Source organism: Pelmatolapia mariae, linkage group LG10_11 (assembly GCF_036321145.2).
Source record: "Pelmatolapia mariae isolate MD_Pm_ZW linkage group LG10_11, Pm_UMD_F_2, whole genome shotgun sequence".
NCBI classification, from domain to species: domain Eukaryota; kingdom Metazoa; phylum Chordata; class Actinopteri; order Cichliformes; family Cichlidae; genus Pelmatolapia; species Pelmatolapia mariae.
Window position 1 is genome coordinate 28,869,402 of NC_086236.1, and position 24,088 is coordinate 28,893,489.

Consider the following 24,088-nt stretch of genomic DNA (forward strand, 5'->3'; position numbering starts at 1 on the left):
TCCAAGCTTCTGAGAATATGGGACTATTAAAAAATGACTAGAATTCGTAAACGGTTGATGCAAACTTTTTTAAAAGTTTAAAACTGAATTAGAACTGGAAATCTGCACTTCATCACATTTTCATTGTTTGGTTTAAATTTCACTGTGTGATGTACAGCAAAACAACAAATAATGTCTTTCTCCAACAAATTATTGCCTTAATGCTGTGCTCCATTTACCAAAAGTCAAATGTCATAGCTGGCAGTGATGTCACTTCCAAGTTAAATGTGTTCCATTAGGAAAAACAATAAAAGAGGATATCTTTGCTTTAAGCAAGGTAGAGACATTCATTTATCATTAGCAATAAAGCCCAAAGCCAGCCCAAAAACACTGCTTCAGCATTTTCATGGATAGGGTTGTCACAAATACACAACAGTAGTCATACAGATTTAAAAACGTTTCACAGTTTTACGACTGATAATGTGAAGTGAGTGATGATGGGGGCTTTTCTTCCTTTCTTCCTTTTCTTTAAGTCAAATCTGAATTGAGGGGGCTTTGCACTCCGAAATGGAAGCTGAGATTTCTGACTTCCCACTTGAAATGTGAAGCAGTATAATTTTAGGTGCACTGTGGTAATGCACAAGTTCTCCAGTAGATGGCCTTCAATACTAATATTTTTTTTTATTACCCCAAAGCCATAAAAGGCTGATGAGGTGTTGTTGTCACCCAGCATTGACACCTGGGATGTCAGTACAACAAGTCGAGTACGAGGAATGGTATGATTTTCAAATTGATACCATGTATATCCGATTGAAAATCATACCATTCCTTGTTGTATTGACAACCTAGGTGTCCATGCTGGGTGTGTGTGTGTATATTTGAAAGCACCTGACCCAGTCAGTGAAGGAAACCATTTACTGAATTTAATTTAAATATCTAGTTAATATTATTTGCTTTGCTGATTTATATTACTAATAGAAAAGGAAGTCAACAAATAGTAATGTACATACTAATATAGATTAAGTTGCATAGCAGTTTATACATTAGTCAAAAAATAAAACTTACTTTACCAACTCGGGTACTGGCATATTAGTGTTGCTCACATATGATTGCGTCATTAATTAGTTTTAAATTTATCTGATTAAAACTACAACTGTCTCGGGTTTGAGTTTTCGAAAAGTCATTTAATGCTGATGTTTTATTTAGTTTTATGTGTTTTTTACCCTCTTTATTTGGTGCACAGATGTTTTCTGGGACAATACCAAACAGAGTGCCTGACATTTCTGAAAACAGGGTCCAGTCAGCCCTTTCACCAGTGGCTGAGGTAGGCTGAAATTTTAGTTCATGAAAGAGGTACCTATCATCATAACTAAGTCATTAGATGTGGGAGGAGTTACTCCAAAACACAAGAAAGTGGTCTGCATGGCCTAGAACTCAAAACCAGCCAGCAATACCACTGATTAATCACACGACTGAAAAATTTTAGGTCATCATTTTTCCAGAGGTTACGATAATGTGAAAAAAATGAAAACATGTAGCACTTTTATTTTGCAGTGCTTCTTGTGTCATGGTAGGAGTCCTGACAGTGCTGGCACATGTCAATTCATCAAACGCATTTGGCTTTTTAAGAAATTGCCCCCAGTATTTACATAATTAATTACTTGTAATTAATTCCAAAAAACAAATGTACGTTTTTTTATTGCCCTAGACTCAAAGTCTGGACACAGATTACATGCTTTGGTCTCATGTTTATGCTTGAAAACCCTTCAATGTAGCTGAATTAACCTCCAAAGACCCGAACTCTTTCATGGCATGCCTTTTTCATTTCTCTTTTCTATTTGGACTTTATACTGTTGATAGAACACTATAAAGTCACAATTGAATAATGATGTGCAAAACTCTTTATTTGGTGGCTGAACACAGCTGAATTTTTCCTGAGTATAAAAACAAAATGAGAAACAACAATTGTGCCCCTTTGAGCAATATGGCTCATTTGAAAGCCATTTGAAAGAGCAAAATGTAGTATTGTGGTCTAGACAACCCAAAATGTGATGTGCCCATATGTGGGCACCAGGCCCTAGGACGTTAAAACAATTCTGCAAAGAAGAGTAAACCAAACTGGTGATAACTGGCATTCTCACCAGCAATGCTAGTTATTGCGAATGCTCTAGGTTTACTGTCAACACAGTTGTATTTGTTATTCGTAGTTGTTGTTGCTGAATAATAATGGTATCAGCAGAAAGCTGAACTGTGTGATCACACTTGTTACTGTGTGTTCACAGTCATCGCTGTCTGCAGCACCTGAAGGAAAGTTATGCAGACAGTCTGCTCTCTTCCAGCTTGCCGAGGTAAGAATTTTCATAGTATAATTGAGCAACCAAACTGGACTTCATTTGAAAATTGAAATACAGATGCAGCCAATTTCAATTGCCGTTCCCAGCTGACTGACAGAAAACTCTCAGTCAGTTCCTATCCAGTTATCAATTGCTAGGAATCTCTCCTTCTCCTGTGGTGTTTCTGCTTCTCAATAGGAACACCTCTTTTATTCATTTGCTGTGTTACCAAGAGGTGGCAGTTTCTTCACAAAAACTTTGACTTGTAAAGCTTTAAACTGTCTTGATAGCTTTCATGCTAAAATATTTCGACCTGTTGAAATATAAAGACTTATTCAAAATTACATTTACTAATATAAAATAGATGACTAGAATTTTTTTAAGACATTAAGACTTATTAAGAGTAAACGATGCACTGCAAAACAACAAAACCATTCACAGTAAATATCCTTCCATCCATTTCAATCTAATCAATAATTAGATAACATTTAATAGAAAGTTAAATAAAGAAAAAATATTTTTGCACACAAATATCCTTGTGCTATAGATCCAAAAGCAAATGTGGTTTGTGTTTTTGACTGGTAGAATTTAATTTTTCATTTATTGTTTCCTATGTTGTACTTTTTATAAGTGTGATCTACATATCCATCCATTTTCATATTATTTCCCTCTGTGTGTGTGTGTGTGTGTATGTATATATGTATATATATATATATATATATATATATATATATATATATATATATATATATATATATACATACATACATACATACATACATACACACATATATATATATATATATATACATACATACATACACATATATATATATATATATATATATATATATACATGTGTTAGGGGTGCAACGATACACAAAATTCACGGTTCGGTTCGATACTTTGGTGTCACGGTTCGATATTTTTTCAATACAAAAAAATGTTCATGCTTTTTTAATTTGTCATTTATTAAAATTATAAATATATATTTTAACTCAAAAGTACAGTTTTTAAATTTAATGTTGCTGAAACAACAAAATAATTAAAAAATAAAATAAATCTATCTGATCGAGAAATCACTCATCTTTGGAAAAGAGAGTTTGTTACAGAGAAATGGCTCTTTCCAAAATAAAAGCTATACTATAGGCTTCTTCTGGGCTATATTCTCAGCAGCATATTAAACATATAATATAAGATAAGATAACCTTTATTAGTCCCGCACGTGGGAAATTTGTTTTGTTACAGCAGGAAGTGGACAGTGCAAAAGTTATGAAGCAAAAATTAGGATATAATAAGAATAAATACAGTACACAACTGTACAGAATAGAATGAAATAAAATACTATATACAGTAGAATAAAATAGAATAAAATATACAATAGGATAAAAATAGAATACAAATGCTTTATACAACTGAGTAAAAATACAACGGTCCCCGTAAAGCTGGGCATACACTGTGCAATTTTTTTCAGTCGCGTTATTCAGCTTCTGCTCAAACTGTACGATTGACTCGCAGGGGTTAGAAGTTCGTAGGTCATGATGCAGGGTCTCACACTATACGGCCCGATGCTCTGATGCGACCCGAGTGCTTACACTGTGCGTCCATAAAAATGAAGGTTATAACAGAAAATATGTCGCTCACTCTCCCTCTCTGTCTTTCACTCACACAGACACGCACACCACCACCATCAACTTTGCTAAATTGCTAATGAAAAACATTGACCAGTCAGCTGTGATTGAGCAGCAATGTAAATCCAACTATTTTCACGGTTGTTGTGGTTGAGATGATTTTGTGAGGGCACATGGAAAAGGCTGGGATGAGCTTTCAAAAGTTCTAAAAGTGCCTCCATTGCTTGTGTCCAGATCACACGCTGCACTGCCGTGCTACTCCGTCTTTTTCACCGACGTTTATGTGTTTGCGCGTGCGCAGTGTGAGCAGCTGCGGTGACACCCTCACGACCAAGCGATTGATGATCGGGAGCTGGTCGTGAGGTGTTAATCGCTTCTCATTACCCCACGTATACTACACAATGCACGACGCACGATGAAGGCCAAAATCGGGCCGATCACCAAAACGGTCGCACGACTGAAAAATCGGCTCAAAATGGGCCAAAAATCGCACAGTGTATGCCCAGCTTAAGGGACCGTTGTATTTTATAAGGTCCCCATAAGGAGAATCATGTGCTAACAGCTGTCTAAATGACTCTGGTAAAGTTTGTAGCATGCGTGCTTGTTGTTTTTGTCTGCTTCCACTTGTCTTTGCACTAGGATGATGTCGGCGTAAATGTGCAGTCATATTCGTTGTGTTCCCACTAGTGCTGTCAGCGTTAATCTCGTTAAAATGACGTTAATGCCATAACGCCGCAAATCTCCGTTAACGAGTTACCGCGGATCGCCCCGTGTGTGGGGCTGGACGGTGTCAACACGTTAACGAGCTAACTGTGCTAATGCACTAGTTCCCACCAATGTAATTGAGCATTGCGTGGCACATCCGACATACTGTTTTATTTTTGTCCATGACGCGCTTACCATCAGGGTCATACTTCACATGAAAACCAAAATAGTTCCAAACGCCAGATCTGAATGAGGGTGGGGGAGGCTCAATTTCGGGTAGCGTTGAGGCAGTTGCCATGTTGCAACGAGCTCAGCTTCTGTCTCGCTAGCTTGCGCTGCGCTCAGTGGATCTGCGCTCGACAGTGCAGCCTAGGCGGAGTAGTCGAACGCAGATCCGCTGAGCTCTCAACACAGACAGCATCGTCAGAAGAAAAGTTGATAAAATAAATTAAAAAATTTGTATTGTTCGATACATATGCGTACCGAACCGAAAGCAGTGTATTGAACGGTTCAATACCGATACGAGTATTGTTGCACCCCTAATATATATATATATATATATATATATATGTATATATATATATATATATGTATGTATATATTAGGGGTGCAACGATACTCGTATCGATATTGAACCGTTCGATACAGTGCTTTCGGTTCGGTACGCATGTGTATCGATCAATACAAGATTTTTAATTTATTTTATCAACTTTTCTTCTGACGATGCTGTCTGTGTTGAGAGCTCAGTGGATCTGCGTTCGACTACTCCGCCTAGGCTGCACTGTCGAGCGCAGATCCACTGAGCGCAGCGCAAGCTAGCAAGACAGAAGCTTAGCTCGTTGCAACATGGTAAATTGAACCTCCCCCTCCCTCATTCAGATCTGGCCTTTGGAACTATTTTGGTCTTCATGTGAAGTATGACCCTGAAGGTAAGCGCATCATGGACAAAAGTACAACAGTATGTCGGATGTGCCACGCAGTGTTCAATTACATGGGTGGGAACTACTGCGTTAGTGCAGTTTGCTCGTTAACGTGTTGACGCTGTCCAGCCCCACGCACGGGGCGATCCGCGGTAGCTCGTTAACGGAGATTTGCCGTGTTGTGGCGTTAATGTCATTTCAGATTAACGCTGACAGCACTAGTGGGAACACAATGAATATGACTGCACATTTACACCGACATCATCCTAGTGCAAAGACAAGTGGAAGCAGACAAAAACAACAAGCACGCATGCTACAAACTTTACCCGTGTCATTTAGACAGCCGTTAGCACATGATTCTCCTTATGGGGACCTGATATGTTTAATATGCTGCTGAGAGTATACCCCAGAAGAAGCGTATAGTATAGCTTTTATTTTGGAAAGAGCCATTTCTCTGTAATAAACTCTCTTTTCCAAAGATGAGGGATTTCTCCATCAGATATTTATTTTTTTATTACTTTGTCATTTCAGCAACATTAAATTTAAAAACTGTACTTTTGAGTTAAAATATATATTTATAATTTTAATAAATGACAAATTAAAAAGGCATGAACATTTTTTTGTATCGAAAAAATATCGAACCGTGACACCAAAGTATTGAACCGAACCGAACCGTGAATTTTGTGTATCGTTGCACCCCTAGTATATATATATATATATATATATATATATATATATATATATATATATATATATATATACAGTACTACATATATCAGTACTACATGGAAGCTCCTCTCGGGCATCATATCGGCTAAGATGAACAGGCACATGGGTCAATACATGAGCGGGGCACAGAAAGGGATTGGCAAGAATACCAGAGGCGCAAAACACCAGCTACATATATATATGTGTGTGTATATAGCTTTTCCTTTGCAACTCTCAGAAAATAGTCAGCACATGCCTCAGCTTCAGTTTTACTCACTGTTAGTGCAAATGACTGTAGAGTCCAGTCGTTATCAATAAAATGCGCTGTGAAGCCCAAGTAGTTGTTCACTGAAGTCCAGTGATCTCCTGTGAGAGCGACGTTCCCTACTTGCACAAGCTTGCTGGACCGCTGAGCCCTCTGGTCCCCATACAAAGTGTGCAGTCTTGACACAATGGTTCCTCTCAAGGGTAGATTGTATTAACGATAGCTATAGGTAAAATGGCAAATTTTACTTTTACAAAGTTTACAAATCCACAAGATCAACTATACAAAGGCAAATATTTCATTATGAACTCTATCTAAAAACTCTAGTCCGATGTAACAGAATTAGATACAGCATATAAATCAACTAATCAAATATGGTGTGATTAAGCTGCAATGACTTAGTTCTAGCTATGGTATACACTTTATTGACTCAACAATTATTTAGTGTTTGAAGTATATTTTAATGCATAATATCTGCACTTTCACTTCTGTTAAAGTTTATTTTTACAGAACGTACATATACTGTTATATTGATACTTTAATATATGATTTAGGATATGTACTTCTTCAATGCACACCTCCGGCAGAGCTTCAACAGCATTCCGAGGGAGACTGAGGACATTGAGTCCGAATGGACCATGTTCAGCACCTCCATTGCCGCGGCCGCAAGGTAGTTGTTGCCTGTCGTGGTGGTAACCCCCGAACCAAATGGTGGACACCTGAGGTGAGGGGAGCCACCAAGCTGAAGAAGGAGTCCTACCGGGCTTGGTTAGTCTGTGGGACTCCGGGGGCAGCTGATAGGTACCGACAGACCAAGTGGAATGTGGTGCGGGCGGTAGCAGAAGCAAAAACTCGGGTGTGGGAGGGGTTCGGAGAGGCCGTGGAAATAGACTTTCGGACTGCCTCGAAGAGATTCTGGCAAAACGTCAGGCGACTCAGGAGGGGAAAGCGGTGTTCTACCTGCACTGTGTATAGTGTGGGTGGAGTGCTGCTGACTTCGACTGAGAAAATTGTCAGGCGGTGGAAGGAATACTTCAAAGACCTCCTCAATCCCACTGGCACGTCTTCCGTGGTGGAAGCAGAGTCTGGGGACGAAGGGGATGACCCGCCAATCTTACTGGGGGCGAGGTCTCTGAGGCAGTTAAACAACTCCTTGGTGGCAGAGCCCCTGGGGTATACGAGGTCCGCCCTGAGTTCCTGAAGGCTCTGGATGTTGTAGGGCTGTCTTGGTTGACACGTTTCTGCAATGTTGTGTGGGGATCAGGGGCAGTACCCCTGGACTGGTAGACCGGGGTGGTGGTCCCCATCTTTAAGAAAGGGGACCGGAGGGTGTGTTCCAACTATCACACTTCTCAGCCTCCCTGGGAAAGTCTATGCCAGGGTGCTGGAGAGGAGAGTTCGTCCGTTAGTCGAACCTCGGATACAGGAGGAACAATCCGGTTTTCATCCTGGCCATGGAACACTGGACTAGCTCTTTATCCTCTCGAGGATACTCGAGGGCGCATGGGAGTTTGCCCAACCAGTCTACATGTGTTTTGTGGACCAGGAGAAGGCATTCGACCGTGTCCCTCGGGGGGTCCTGTAGGGGATGCTCTAGGATTATGGGGTGTCTGGCCCATTGCTATGGGCCATTCGATCCTTATACGACCGTTGCAAGAGCTTGGTCCGCATAGCCGGCAATAAGTCGAACTCGTTCCTGGTGGGTGATGGGCTCCGCCAGGGCTGCCCTTTGTCACCGATTCTGTTCATAATTTTTAAGGACAGAATTTCTAGGCGTAGCCAAGTGGCGGAAGGCTTTCACTTTGGTGGTCTCAGGATCTCATCTCTGCTTTTCGCAGATGATGTGGTCCTGTTGGCTTCATCAGGTGATGGCCTCCAGCTCGCCTTGGAACAGTTCGCAGCCGAGTGTGAAGCAGTGGGAATGAGAATCAGCACCTCCAAATCTGAGGCCATCAGCCGGAAAAGGGTGGAGTGCCCATTCCGGGTAAGGGACAAGACCCTGCCCCAAGTGGACAAGTTTAAGTATCTCAGGGTCTTGTTCACGAGTGATGGGAGAAGGGAGCAGGAGATCGACAGACGGGATTGGTGCAGCGGCTGCAGTGATGCGGACGCTATACCGGTCCGTTGTGGTGAAGAGTGAGCTGAGCGTAAAAGCGAAGCTCTCAATTCAGTGGTTCCCAATTGCGGTTTATTTCACACCTCAAACATTTAGTAAACAATTAAGCAAATACAAGTAAACTGCAATAAATTACAGGTAGTAATAAAATACACTACTAACTCTTTTACGCTACGTCTACACCTACAGGGTATTTTTGAAAACGCAGCTGTTTCTATGCGTTTGGGCCTTTCGTCCACACGTAAACGGCGTTTCGACTCACCAAACACGGAGATTTTTTTCAAAACTCCTTTTTTGCGTTTACGTGTGGACGAGGAATACAGAAAGTGGTCACGTAACATCAAAGGTATGTGCCTTTTTTCACATCACGCTGTGTGCCACGTTATTGTTTACATGAGATGAATTGCAAATAGAGACAAAATACTGTTACTGTTAATCTTACTATCTTCAGTTTTTACACGCTTACATATACACACGCAGTTACTTTCCCTCCATTTAGAAAGGCAGAGGCGTCATGGTGTAATTATTTTACGTGTAGTTGTTTTTTTCCTGTGTAATAATATTCAACATTGCTATCAATACATTATTCAAAAAATGCCTCTCTGTGCAAAATGGGTTCAAAAACATAAACAACTGTGGGATACTGTTTGTTCGTGATTTGGACAGGGGGAATTAATCGTGGCAGGATCAGCCTGATATTATTTGTATCTAGGGATGGGTACCGGTGTCCGGTGCCATGATGGCACCGGTTCTGACATAAACGGTAGTAACCAGACCGAAAAGCAGCGCACATTTCGGTGCTTTATTTCGGTGCTTTTTTTTTTTTTTCCTGAGCCAATTCTAGCCAATCATTTTACGTTTCCAAGGATAGTAGGCGGGTCCAGGTAGGTACGTTCTTTTAGAGCAGAGCTACAGATTAAAAATGCCCAAGGCCAAGCGGTCAAAAGTCTGGCTGTACTTCGCAGCAAAAGATGCAAACTCGGCTGCCTGCAACAAGTGCTTTAAGGTGATACTGTGATACTGTCAAAGGAGGTAACACCTCGAATCCGATGAAACACCTGGCGGCGCATAGCGTTTTTTTTAAAGCCGAGAAATGCACCGTATTTGATAGCTTGCTGCGAGACCTCACACCGAGCACATCTACTGGGGGTGTGGTGCCTGTTATCGGACCTGGAGTTAGCAACATCCCCCAAAAACTCGAAGAGTAGAGTCCTGGCCCCTAGCCCTGCCAGTGCAGCAGAAATGATGACGGATGATGATGGCAGCAGCAGCCGTTCTTCTTTGTGTGAGTAGCTTAATGTTGTTCGTGTGTAATTTACGTTGAGTAGGCTAACCACGTTATTAAATTAATGCCTGTAAGGTGAACTAGCAAACACCGTCGTAGTTACATGCGGCTGTCTTCTTGTTTGATGGCAGATACGCCCTTCACCCTGGCCAAAAAGGCTAAAATGACCAAAGAAAAAGTGGAAAACAGTTGCATGAGAGGTTTTTGGACAAAGTTTGTGTTTTTTCCATTGATTAAGCACTGCTTCCAGCCAAGAGTGATACCATATATGCCCTATAGCTGCAGAAAAGGCTAACATTGTTATCTTTTTACAAAAAACAGCTAAACATGAAAGGTTTTTGGACCAATTTTGTGTTCTCCATTCTTTAAGCACCGGTTTGAGCACCGTTTAAGCACCGGCACCGTTTCAAAAGTACCGGTTTGGCACCGGTATCGGATAAAACCTAAACGATACCCATCCCTATTTGTATCCCACTGTAACTTTACTGTATAAAGAGCAAAATTTCAGGAGTAGTTATTCATTATAAGAAGTGTTTGTGAACTAAAAATCAAGAATGTGGGATACTGTTTGTCTGTGATTTGGAGAGCCCAGCGCATGCTCCCGACGCAGGGAAAACCAATTCTGCAGGGGAGACCTACCTTGGCACTTGTGCAGGTGAAGCCAAAGGGAATATATGCTTCACCATATTTTCTAGTCTTTGGCTTGGAAGGAAGTTGGTTTGGAAACATATTTGGCAATGCTTCATATCCTGCTTTGCGTTTGTGTGGAAGCCCCGTCAAAAACCTGTCCATTACGCTAGCAGTGTCCAAACGTTTTTTTTTTTCTTCTCTCTTTTCATACCGCGCACCCCCCACTAGGGGGCTGGCCCCACACTTTGGGAACCTCTGTCTCAATTTACCGGTCGATCTACGCCCCTACCCTCACCTATGGTCACGAGCTGTGGGTAAGGACCGAAAGAATGAGATCGCGAATACAAGCGGCGGAAATGGATTTCCTCCGAAGGGTGGCTTGCCTCTCCCTTAGAGATAGGGTGAGAAGTTCGGCCATTTGGGAGGGGCTCAGAGTAGAGCCGCTGCTCCTCCGCATCGAAAGGAGCCAGTTGAGGTGGTTCGAGCATCTGACAAGGATGCCCCCTGGGCGCCTCCTGGGTGAGGTTTTCCGGGCATGTCCCACCGGGAGGAGGCCCCGGGGCAGACCCAGGACACGCTGGAGAGATTATATCTCTTGGCTGGCCTGGGAATGCCTTGGTGTTCCCCCGGATAAGCTGGAGGAGGTGGCTGGGGAGAGGGAGGTCTAGGCTTCTCTGCTTGGGCTGCTCCCCCCACGACCCGGCCCCAGATAAGCGGCGAAAGTGGATGGATGGACTTCTTCTGCAACTGTAAAAAGTTGATAATCAGCATTTATCAGTGCATTTGTTCACTGTTTATTGAAACAGTTAAGTTAGTAAACATTTTACTAATATCTACAAAAGTACTTACCAGAAACTGCTCTTGAATATTGTTTTTGCTAGTCTCTTTATGAACACTATTAGGATTTTTATATAAAGAAATATGTAAACTTAGCAAACTAAAATGAAAAGAATTTAAAGAAAATTGTACAAATATTTGATCAGTGACAACAGACAACAGATAGACAAGACCCTTTATATTTATACAAAATAATAGCAAAAACCTGAACCATTTGATTAAAAACAACAAATGAGACAGCCTGTCACATATTCCTCTCCTTTCCACTACACAGACTCAAGCTTACTCAGAGAACTTGTGATATTATCTAGACGAACTATTACAGTCTGAACCCACAGTGAGTTGACTTCACAACTGTGCTTCACTGATTGGCTATCTGGCAGCAACATAAGCACATTTTATATTTACTGACATTTTATAAAATGAAGTTTATTCAGCTGACTAAGAAACACATTTTCCTTTTTCTTGGAAATGATGTGTGCTCTTTGTGATGATTTTCTTTTTTTATCGTAAAAGGTATGCGACTGAGGTCTAGAGCTTTCAGAACTTGTCTTTGATTGATTTCTTTAGCACTTTAGCAATCAAGTGACAGTTGTTAGTATTTCCGCTGCTTCCCAGCAAACAATAAATGGTGATAATTCATTTGTCAAAACTTATTTCCCGAATTATAAATACATAATGGTTTAAAAGAATGCCTATGTTGCTGCCATGGGGCAACTCGATTTAATGCAGTAACCTGAACTGTCCATCAAAGTGATTGACACATTAGGAGTTCACATTAGGAGCCTCGCTTTCTTTGGGCTTTGCCTCCAAGCAGTCAAAAGTCAGTTGATTTGAGCAAGCAGTATTTCTCTCCGAGCTCAAAGAGCAAACCACAAGAGCGTGAAACTATAGCAGCACATGCACATGGCTGCTGAATTCTACCTGCACAGGCTGTTGAATTTATGCACGTTTTGCAATGAATACCTCGTCCATGAAATGGACACAGAAGACAACACAGCATCCGTACTGCTACCATCAGCATTTTACTGCAGATGTCAAGACATCTTAGTTTTCTTAACAAAAAGAGGCGACTTTCCCCTTTTTGTATAGTTCGTCTGTGCTCAGGGACCAGTCTAAGTTGTTATCTAGGTGTAAACCTAATATTTTGTTACTGCCTCTACATCCACCCCATTAACATGCTGGGGAGGGGGCCTGAAACTTGGTAAATCTACTATTATTTACATTTCCTTTGTCTTAGAGATGTTCAGTATGAGGTAGTTTTAGTGACTGAATGCTGAATTAAGAAGAAAAATTATTTGAGGGCCTTTATTTTGAAATAAAAAATCAGACCGATATGATACTAACTGAATACCACAGTGAGCATGTATACTGTTAAAGTGATATTATTATGTAGAAGCTCCATTTCCTTTTAGTAACATTCAAAACTGACCTGACTTGATGGCAGAAATCCTCAAGATGTTTCACAATGCACTATATCTGAACAACCACTAAAACAAAAAGAACAAAATAGTTTGGGAAATACAAAGAAGAAGACTGTTTTTATAACATATAATAATTAGTTATTTACAGTTAAACTTAGATTTGAGTTTTTTATATGGAAACTTTTAGAGTTCAATAATATTTCTAATCTTTTATGTTAAGAAACATTAATGAGCAATAACTGCAGACTGTCACTGTCTGCCTTTTGGCTCAACTTGAACAACTTTCAGTTTATATTTGCTACAAACATAAAAACAAAACTACACTGACAAACATGTATCTTCTTTTAGCTTTTCTCCTGTTACTATAATGATCATGGCATATATACATATACCTCTTTATACCATCTCACCCCCTTAATGGGTGTGCCAATCATTGCCATACATACAGCATTAATTAACATCTATATGGTTTTTTTTTATGGTAAATGGGCTGGTTTTTACATGCTGCTGTTCTACTTTACTTGAGCACTGAAAGCACTTTAAACAACATGTCACATTCACACAAACACAATTTTTTCTTTGCTTAAGTGCTTTCTGTCTAGCATTCAAACACATTCACTCTCAGATGGATACATTGGAGAGCAATTTGGGGTTCGGTCTCTTGCCCAAGGATACTTTGGTATGCAGGCTGGGGCAGCCAGGGATTGAACCACCAACCTTCCAACCAGCTGTATTGTAAATGCTAGTTCTTCTGATTTTCATATTCATCATCCATCTGCAAACGCAATGTTATGTCCTCAGTTTGCATTTGTTACATGTGTCACTTTAAATGTACTTTGCCAGTACATAACATAACAGTCACCAAAATTTGTATCTGCAACAGAATTTGATCCAGTCACCACTAAATACGAAATGAAGAACTTGCAAAAGCACCACTGGCCTGTATACACAAATAATTGTTTTAAAGACAGGTTGGGCATTATGATTCCATGACAATTATAGAAGACCTTAATACATTTAAATGCATGATAGCATGCAGTAAATAAAATGACTACATCACTGATGGGGAATTTTGTTACTGTCATAAACCAGGCAAAGACACGGTACTGTCATTTTAAAGGGCTGTATCTTTAAATGTTAGACTACATCGATAGGCATGAGGAAATGATAATATTTGAGAGGGAAAAACTGCTATTGGTGGTGTTTGAGTGAACTGTTGCCAGTCTTTGTCTTTGATTTAAGCTTTTCTGTTCCAAATAGATGTGTTTAGCATCTGAAGCTGGAAAAATGGACACAGTTGCATCTCAGCCAGAGGACAGCTCCTCCACAGACCCTCTCCAACAAACTGCTATCAAGCCAGAGGTCAAGGAGGAGAGAGCAGACACTGACCTCTCCCCTGCCTCTCCTCACAAAGCAGCGCTTTTACCTTCGCTCTACTCTCTCACGTCTACCTCCACTAATGCCATTCTCCCACAATTCAGCAGCCAAAATGCACTTGTCAAAAAAAAAGGTAAGAAAAGAGACGTGGCCAAGTCAAATGATAATGATGAGAGCCGGTGTTCATCAAAGAAAGTTATAAAGAAGGCTAACCCTTCAGAAAGCCTGGACAGTGTATTCAGTACAATCGAGTCAGTGGCTAAAGGGGCCTGTTTGGACACAGAGGAAAAGTCCAAGAAGAAGGATGACAATTGTCTTAGTGGTGGGTTGCCCAAAAAGAAGAGTAAGCCGAAAATCAAGAGCTTTGTCAAAGATGAAGAGGAAATGGATGACAGCAGTGGGCAGAGTGGACAGCACAGCTCCCCTGAGGTAGAAATGAAAGAAAAGTTGTCTGATATTGGCTCCAGGACAGAAGCTGCAAACGTGGAAAGCACTGATTTCCAAGGACAGACAATAGAACCCCATAAGTCCTCTTGCAATCATTCACTTGTTAATCTTGAAGAGCACGACAAAGGAAAGGAAAGGTCAAGCGATGCAACTTGTGAGTCTAACACTGAAAATCGTGGGTCCAGGAAATCAGAGCGAACCTGTAAAGGCGCCTTATATAAAACTCTGGTCTCTGAGGGAATGCTGACTTCACTGAGAGCCAATATTGACCGAGGTATCTATTTTGATTCAAGAACGATGTGACTGATACACGTAAGGGGCAGAATTTAATTCGTGTTTTGCAAATATCTGCAGGTAAAAGAGGTATTTTCCGTACGTCTGATCATGATGCTAACTGGAGTGATGACAGCTGGACAGTTTCACAGATAGGACCTAATTGTCCCAAGAAGCTCAAGAAGTCCAAGTCCAAAGACGAGTCTTCTCAGGGGTGAGTTGTCTTTTCTTACAGTCATTCTGAGGAATAGGAGCATGTAACTAATCCTTCATTTTCAACCCAAGTATTATTCTCACTCTTGTGGCCTGTAGTAACTTGAAAATATAATTATATATAGATATATTTGTAATATTGGTCCCAGATAAAAAGAGAGGTCAATTGAGTCAAAGTTTGAAATAAACTTTGGGGGGGGGGGGTAATAATTTTGCCTGTATTTATACATCATATTAGCACTATTCCACTTTTGTGTGCATGTGTTTAGACTTCCTTTGGTGAATAATTATAAGGGTTTAGAATATATATGTAATACTGACACACCTGTAATAGAATTCCTGTCTGGAATGCTTTTAGAGTGCTAATACATAAATGTTATTTTTAGCTAATAAATTACACATATATAATAGTCAAGTATGTCGAGGGCCATAATGAACCACAAAAATGGAAACCACACTCAACAGTTCATTGCACCTAAATTTTGTTGTGCAAGTAGTTGTAATGCCCATTCTTTCCCTGTGTCCAGTTTATTGTTCTGTGCTGGTGTATGAAGAATTTACAAGATCACTGACATTTGGCTTTTTTTTAAGCTTGTTAAGCTACCCTTTGTAAATCTCTGAAATTTACTTGTCAGCCTAGGTAAACTGGAGGAGGAGTTTGAGAAGAAGTTTAACAGCCTGCCACAGTATAGCCCGATGACCTTTGATAAAAAGGGCACTGCTGTTGCAAAAAAAAAGAAGTCCGACAGCACCACCATCCAAAGAGATGAGTCTAAGACCGGAAAAGGTAGGAACAAAGTTTGAGGTCCAGTCTACACTAGAATAAATGATGTGATATACATATGAGTGACAAATTAAAGTAACACTCAAACCCTCGGCCCCTGAAGATTTGGTAGATTTTGTTTGGGGGGGTTTGTGTTCCCTTTGACTGAAGATTGAATGGTTGCTGGATGTGGTCTCTTGAGGATCACGATATCCCAGTGTATAGGGCACAACAGTTCACAACATTTCATTGGGTGATTAGATGAGGATTATTTGAATGGTATTCTATGACCTTCAAAGTCATTGGACCGTACCCTAACTGAAGATTTGGCCCAGTTGTTAGACAGCAATTTCCACTGCCGGCATCAAAACATCTAACTATAAATATATTTTCGATCAATGTTTTAGACACCTATGGACGTTAAGGCACTAAAGCTTGATGTTGAGTTTTTTTTATTAATTGGTCACCCATTTCTACACCCTCACTTATCATCCATAATCCACTCTATACCTGTTTATACAGTCCTGTCCAGGTACTAAGGACCAGTTCTCATTATGTATAAAAAAATAGAAACAAACCAAAGAAACTTTTGGACTCCATAACATTGAATTTCCATGATCTTCCTTTCTTTACCTATCTCTTTTTTTGTTGTTTTTGTTGTTTGTTTGTTTTTTTGTTTGTTTTTTTTGCTATATCAGGGCCATCTCAGAAAAAGACTACATTCCACAAGATTGTTAGGACGAGATTGCACAAACACAAAAAGGAGAAACCAGGTGCAGTGGAAAAAGGTGAAATAGATTGTTGATTTTTGCGCTTTATATAGCAGGTCCATGAACCATTACAATTTTCAAATTAAAACTGAAACACAGGGGATGAAAATGTTCAAAAGTTACCTGTTTTTGTGATTTTTAAGTTATTAAACAACACTGTAACTAAAGGACACAGGGGATATCTATGAAATACTCTGCAGAGAATTATTTGTAAACAGTATGCTTTTGTTTGGTCACAATGAATGATAAAATTGTAATCGTTAAGTCATTGTTAAGAGGACTCAAATGTCTGTGCCGGTGATTTTCAGGGTTTTTTTTATGTCTGTGCAATGGTCAAATGACTGAAACCATTGTGGTGATTGTGCTCCACAGCAGTGGGACAGACTGATTCCACACTGGATATAGGTTCGGAAGTCAAATTATGTGCTCCCGTTCCCATAATGTGCCCAGATGTCCAGGGCACTGCTAGCATGGAGATACTAGTTGGTAGCCAGAAACGAAAGGCAAGGAAGACCAAGATCACACACTTGGTGCGCACAGCACATGGCAGTGTGTCTCCAAGTGAGGGTGAGTAATGTCAATATCCATTTTCTTTTTGCAGTTTAGCTCAATGTATCAATATACATGAAAAAAATATGTGTCATTTTGAAAGTGGCAGGTCCAACTTGATAGTCCAGAATTTGTCCTATGCTGATATTATATTTTAATTTATTTAATTAGTAAGATACTCAGTCCACCCAGACTGATATATTAAGGAAACTGGAACTAAAAGCTTATTAGCTTGTAGCAGCCTGTACCTACATTGTCTGATAATTCTTGTATACAGTATCTTGGCATTAAACTGTAAATTGAAAATGGCAGCAATGTATTTCTCAAAGTCTCCGCAACTCTGAAAGTGTCCGTGTGGTCAACAACTGACACACATCATGCCGCTATCGTGTGTCCCAATCAGAGATAGTCAGGGGCGGGACCTCTAAAATTGGCCGTGGTCCTGTAGTTGTCCCGTAGTCCTTTGTGTGTACATTTGAAAGTGCAGGTGGAAGAGGGAGGTGAGTAGCTTGAATAAAGCGATATCAATTCATTAAATCCTGAATCAACTTTTAAATATAAATGTATTTTGCCAGAAACGCCAGAATCTCAGGTTAAAGCTCTCAAAACTATTTCAACAACCACCAAACAGCAAATGAGAGCAGGTAAACGGATTCTGCACAAAGACGTAAACACAGAGCGCCGACCCGACGCATCAGAATCAGCTTTCTCTTTCTCGGCTTTCTCACCCGACGGCACCTACACGGACACACCTCTCTTCAACCAAAATTCACTGAACCAGCAGCAAAAGAAGATCTAAACTATGCTTCACATTTGATAAATATTGTCATTACTTCCCTCTTACTTTTGCTGTTTTGCTTCCACCACGATAAAATCACACTTCATACACAGCTCTCTCTCTCTCTGTGTACTTCAAGAACAGTTTTCCCATCTCAAATCTCTGTTTTTCGGCATTATTTATTCGCTTATTACCCACCAGTCTACCGTTGTTTACCTCTGATAAAGTCTCACATGTATCAGTACTGATAAATGATCAGAATTATAAACAGCCTTTTTGTGTTGTTCTTGTCAGTAAATGGTAAATCGACCAATTCTTTTTTTCTAAAGGTTGATTCTGTTCATCTGGAAGTAGCGTTTTCAAATTCTGAAGATTTACTTAACTGGCTGATTGAGAATGCATCAAGATATAGTGCTTTTCTACTCAGTCTGAGCACTCAACTTGTGCAGTCACCCAAACTCTTTTTCTAAGCTGTTTCTACATGCTACCTGTGTAACAATCACACAGTCTTGTTGTGGCAGAGCTGAAATGCAGTGGAAATAGAATATTTAGTCATATGTTTAGTTTTATGGTAAAGAGGGACCACTGCATTTATGCAAACTGGCATAATAAAAACTGAATCCACAGACTTTGTGAAAACCAATAATTTTATTCTTAAATTTACCACTTTATTAGATAAACCTGCTCAACTTCTTGTTAATGCAAATATTTGAACAGCCAATCAAATGGCAGCAGTTTAAGCATGCAGAGATGGTTGAAGTTCAAACCTAACATCAGAATGAGGAAGAAAGCTAGTCTGAGTAATACTCAACTATTTCAGAAACAGATCTACTGGGATTTTCCTGCACAACAGTTTCCAGATTTTCAATAAAATCCAGTTTGTCTAGGCAAAAATGCCTTGTTTGTGCCAGAGGTCAGAGGGGAATGGCAGGTGAGTGTCTAAAATGTATCCAGCAGTTTGTATCTCACGTTTTGTATCGGCCACAATTTCATTGTACATGTACAAAAGGAATAAAGGGCTATTTTATTCTGTTCTACTCTGCTTAAAGCATTCTTCAGATAAAAGAATTAGCGAAAATATTCACGCACTCGTACTCTGACGGATGCATCAGGGGGAACTCGAGGTTCTCGCCCAAGGATACTCTTACACACAAACATAAGGAGCTGGGATTCAATCTACCAAAATTCCAGTCGGTAGATGACCCATTCTGCCACCTGAGTCACAGCATCCCCAAACATAAGTGTTTGAATATAGCTCCTTCCTTCTTAGTACACCCTTTGCTGTGATATGTGATGCTACATGTGCTGTAGATAGTGAAAGAACTGAGTGAGAGCACATTTGACCAAATTAATTTCTATGTACCACAAGAATCAGCTAATATTTACTTATATGATCCAACCATTTCTACTTGTTGGTGGCACGGTACACTCTGGTATCTCATGTCATGACGGTTTTTGGTAAAATTATTTGGAAACTTAATATGTGAGCAGAAACTATTAATGACATGTTCTGAAAAATATTCAGTTATGTTCCTGAGAATTGTACATTTGTGCTTTGTTACTACAGAAGACAAAATGAGGGACCTGAACCAGGACCAGGATAAGAAGCCATTACCACAACAGAATTTATGCAATGAAATGGGGTGCTATAGTCACAGAGGAGAGGAGGCAGAAAGAAGCACCATATCACAAGAGCTGCCTGCCTTGTTCAGCTTGGCTGCCCTCGCTGAGGTTGCAGCCATGGAAAATATTCACAGGTAGAGACCGGTTACCGTATGCATGGACTTGGCTTGTGATTGTTATTCTTTTGCTAACACTTAAGGATTGTAATATGCCAGAGATTAGTTAGGTTTTATTTATTGGGTCATTTTAATTAAGGTAGGCGATTTCTTTTTTTTTTTTTTTTTGGGGGGGGGGGGGGGGGTATTCCTCACTCAAATGTTATAAATTTGACCATTTAAAAAAATAGATAGCACTGCTAGCACCCTTACATGCAGCTGTCTAGAATTTAGATATCTCATAAGAACCATTCAGTTCAGTTCAGCTTTATTTATACGATGCATGCATATGACTCATTGCAGCTCAGTATTTTTATTTTCATTTCTACTCTCTGATTCAGCTTTATAAGATAAGATAAGATAAGATAACCTTTATTAGTCCCACACGTGGGAAATTTGTTTTGTCACAGCAGGAAGTGGACAGTGCAAAAGTTATGAAGCAAAAATTAGAATAAAATAAAATAAGAATAAATACAGTACACAACTGTACAGAATAGAATAAAATAAAATACTATATACAGTAGGATAAAATAGAATAAAATATACAATAAGATAAAAATAGAATACAAATGTATTATATATTATATATATTATATATTATATCAAATGACTCTTTATTTCTGTTATTCAGCACTGCAGTAACCAAGCTTGGACAGTTATAGCATTTTTAATACTCTTTCTTTTTATTGTATATTGTGTTATTTTGGTTTTATGACTGATTTGTTTTCTGTCAAGAATGAAGACATGAAAAAAGGAAAGAAAAAAAATGCTATTCATATGTCATATAGTCTTTTAGACTATTGTGGAAACGCAGAGAACTTGAAAGAATTTCCAAGAACTTTGCATTAAAAGACAATGGGCCTAGTGCTTGAAAGCAAAACCTTTAAACTAGTTTGAAAAATGAAGCATATTCTTCAGTCTCTCTTACCGTCTTGTTTCAGAGGTCAGCGAGGCTTGGCTGAGAGTCAGAATAACGAACTTTCCCAGACTCCAGTTCTCATCTCCTGCGCTGATCAGTGAAACTCTTCTGCTGTTCTGAGAAGCCACAACACAAAGGTTTGCATTGGATCTCAACTTTCCTCTGTGGTAGCCCCACACTGAAAGAAGACTTGATCGAGAAGCTTTGGACATATTCCACCTTCCGCTTTGTGGTAAATTTCCTCGAAGGAGAAGGAGACCTTCTCCTCCTCCTCCTCCTCTTCCTCCACCTCCTCGTTATCTCAGTGTTTCCCCTTAAACCTTCCTTTGGTTTGGGGGAAAGATGCCTTTCTTAAGTCCATACATCCCCACCCCCACTCCCAGATATGCTATTAGGGCCTTTGAAAGTATCAAGCTATCAACCAGTGCATGGCTTCTCTTATAGAGATGGATGTCATGGGTTTATTGTACATGTTTATCAAACAGAGGCCATTTTAAAGTTAAGGCATTTTAGATGGAAAGAAAAAAGAAACTGCATTTGTTTTAGAGACAAATCAGCTTTCTCTCATCTTTTATACCTCACACATACACCTGCTGAAGAGTTCCCTCCACCTCTGTTACAATACCTCTGCATTTAAATAGCTCTTAATCCCTTTTAGCTTCAACCCAAAATGGCTTAAACCAGGGTAACCAACCACGATTGGTAGACCATCACTAACTTAGTCTTACGGTGTGCTCAAACACTGAAGAAATCTTGGTTGAGGTTTGGATATGTGTTAAAATTGTGCTGCTTTACTACAAAGGTATGTGGTAACCGCAAATAAATGTGTTATAGCCTGAATCTGAAAAGTAGACCTGTGCATCACTTGCATGTAAACAAGGAGCCCTGTCTAATTTCTAGCAGTAGAATCACAGTGTGGCTGTGAGGCTTGTGGGGAAAAAAAACATTTTTGTGATGGGGAGATTGAGGAAAAGTGCTTAAACTATAGTCTTAACCCTCCCACCTACACCCTCTTTGCCACCAGAAAGCCCTCAAGCAGCTTCTTGCTCAGTGCAAACATTTCTGAAAAGTGAATGCAGTTTTTGTCAATACTTGATCTTATTGCAGTTTGCGTAGCAGTTAGAAAGGTTAATTTATGTGCAAGTCTTACTTCATGAAAGAGGTGTTTTGCTTGTTTATACCATAAAAATAGACTAATCATAAGTTTAAGTTTAAATTGCTCATGTAACGGGGTAATAAAATGCATCATCTCCACCAGAGGCAGTGTCCTTACTTGAGTCAGTAGTATCTTTAACACCCTCAGGACCTGGCTAAAACCAGCCACCACCATTTCAACATAGATGAGAGGAGTCTCAGTGGAATATATATATATGTATGTATATATATACATATATATACATATATATATATATATATATATATATATATATATATATATATATATATATATATATATATATATATGTACCACGAGGAGCCTTTTGTTCCTCTTTGGAGACCAATACTTAGATTCAGTCACATTTAATAACTTTTATAGCTTTTAGCTTTCTATTTGATCGTTCTTTTTTGGGTGTGTGTTTATGATATTCTTTCAACTAGGTCCCTTAACAACTTGTTGAGTTGAAGTTTACTGGATTAGGACTGTTGTTAAAAAAAAATTAAGCTCACAGATGACAAATGTGTCTCTACTGTGATAAGCAGAGAGGCACCAAAAATGCGCTGTCTTCAAATAATGAGCTGTCTTTCAGTGCTTTCAGACACTTAATGACAGGAGACAGAAATATTGTAATATTGGATCTCAGAGAAGTCATTTTTTTCTAAATCAAATACATTATTTCAGAGTCATTCATATCTTATATAGGCCTTACAATGCAAATATTCCTGTACATGCAACAAGTCTTTAATTCATCTAAGAACTTGTTTTATTTAAAAAAAAAAAAAGAGTCAAAGTTAAAGGAACCCCAAAATGCTTTATGATAATCCTAAGAATGGATGTGTGTAGTTTTTTTCTGATATAAAAGAAAGTTACATTTCTGTCACTTGGTACAATGGTAAACTGTATAGTTCTTCCACTGGTGGAAATCAGTGTAGTTCTTTGTAAAGACAAAGAAGTTGTCTTCCCCCAGACCACACAGAGAAAAAAAAGAGAGACAGATACTAGCTTGTAGCAAGTGAGTATGTTGACATTTGCCAAAGAAGGGAAAGGTATATTCAGCCACAAATCCTGCTCTTTTTGGGGTGGGGGGGGTGGGGGGGGGGTGGGGGGGGTGCTCTAGATTGTTTCTTTTTGTTTGTTTTTTGTTTTTTAGGTATTTAAATATTCAGGTAACATTATCAGCACAATTCATCCTGTGTGGGATACAGAGTTGGAATTAAGTGCAACAAAAAGGCACCACTAAATGCCTGTATATATTCAGTATTTGCACCTTATGACCCGAGGCAAAATGGTCATGGGCTTGGAAGCATATATAAATTTTACCCACTCTGTGGAAATTATGCATTTTAATGATATATGTATACAGTGTCATGGAAAAGTATTTGCCACCTTGCTAATTTCTTTGTTTCTTTGCCTATTTGTGAAACATAAAGGTTTGAGAGCATTAAACAAAACGAATATTAGACAAAGATCCAAGTATCACCCTTGGTGGCAAGAACTCATGCACTGTACTCAGTCATCTCCGATAACTGGTGATTTTTTTCATAGTGCTGTGGAGGAATGTTGTTACATTCTTCTTTGAGGAATTGATTTAAATCTGCCACATTGGAGGGTTTTAAGAATGAAAAAGCTTTGACTAGGCCACACCAAACCCCTCACAGGTGGACTTTCTAGTGTGGTCTCTGGTAAGTCCAAATTCTCCTTCAGGATTTTCTAGTAGAGAGCAGAATTAATAGTTTAAACAATCATGCGAAATCATTCGGGTCCCAGACCTCACACTACCATCATACTGTTTAACTGTTGGTATGATGTACATTTTATGAAATGCTATTTTGGTTTTATGTTAAATGTTATGAAATGTATCATTTCCAAAAGAGTTCAACTTTTCCCTCGTCAGTCCATAGAGTATTTTTACCAAAATTCTTGGATCATCAAATTGGAGTTTTTTTGTTTATTTGTTTTTTGACAGCAGTGGCTTTGACTTTGGGTCTCTTCCATAGATATCCCTTATTGTTGAATCATGAACACTGCTTCATAACTGAGGCAAGTGAGCCTTGCAGTTCTTTACAAGTTGTTCAGTGTACTCTTGGAGTAATTTTGGTAGGCTGGCCACTCCTGAAAAAGAATCCCACTGTTCCAGGTTTTCTCCATTTGTGGTTGATGGCACTCGTTGTGGTTCGCTGGAGTCTCAAAGCCATAGAAATCCTTTCCAGTCTGATAGATGTCATCTTT

The 24,088-nt window shown here is 39.4% G+C and overlaps 1 protein-coding gene across 7 annotated transcripts in view; it reads left to right on the plus strand.

Moving 5' to 3' along the window:
• Positions 1-22,056, plus strand: part of LOC134637312 (HMG box transcription factor BBX) — a 35,629-nt gene extending 13,573 nt beyond the window's left edge. For 5 of the 7 annotated variants that reach the window (XM_063487706.1, XM_063487709.1, XM_063487705.1 and 2 more), the window contains 9 exons: positions 1,223-1,303; positions 2,262-2,327; positions 14,094-14,931; positions 15,012-15,144; positions 15,779-15,930; positions 16,605-16,694; positions 17,049-17,243; positions 19,571-19,760; positions 20,723-22,056. In XM_063487706.1, coding sequence (XP_063343776.1) covers positions 1,223-1,303; positions 2,262-2,327; positions 14,094-14,931; positions 15,012-15,144; positions 15,779-15,930; positions 16,605-16,694; positions 17,049-17,243; positions 19,571-19,760; positions 20,723-20,801 — 1,824 coding nt within the window. In that variant the 3' untranslated portion in view covers positions 20,802-22,056. The remainder of the gene's footprint in view (positions 1-1,222; positions 1,304-2,261; positions 2,328-14,093; positions 14,932-15,011; positions 15,145-15,778; positions 15,931-16,604; positions 16,695-17,048; positions 17,244-19,570; positions 19,761-20,722) is intronic. The other 2 variants (XM_063487710.1, XM_063487711.1) reach the window with 2 other exon arrangements.
• The last annotated feature ends 2,032 nt before the right edge of the window (positions 22,057-24,088 follow it).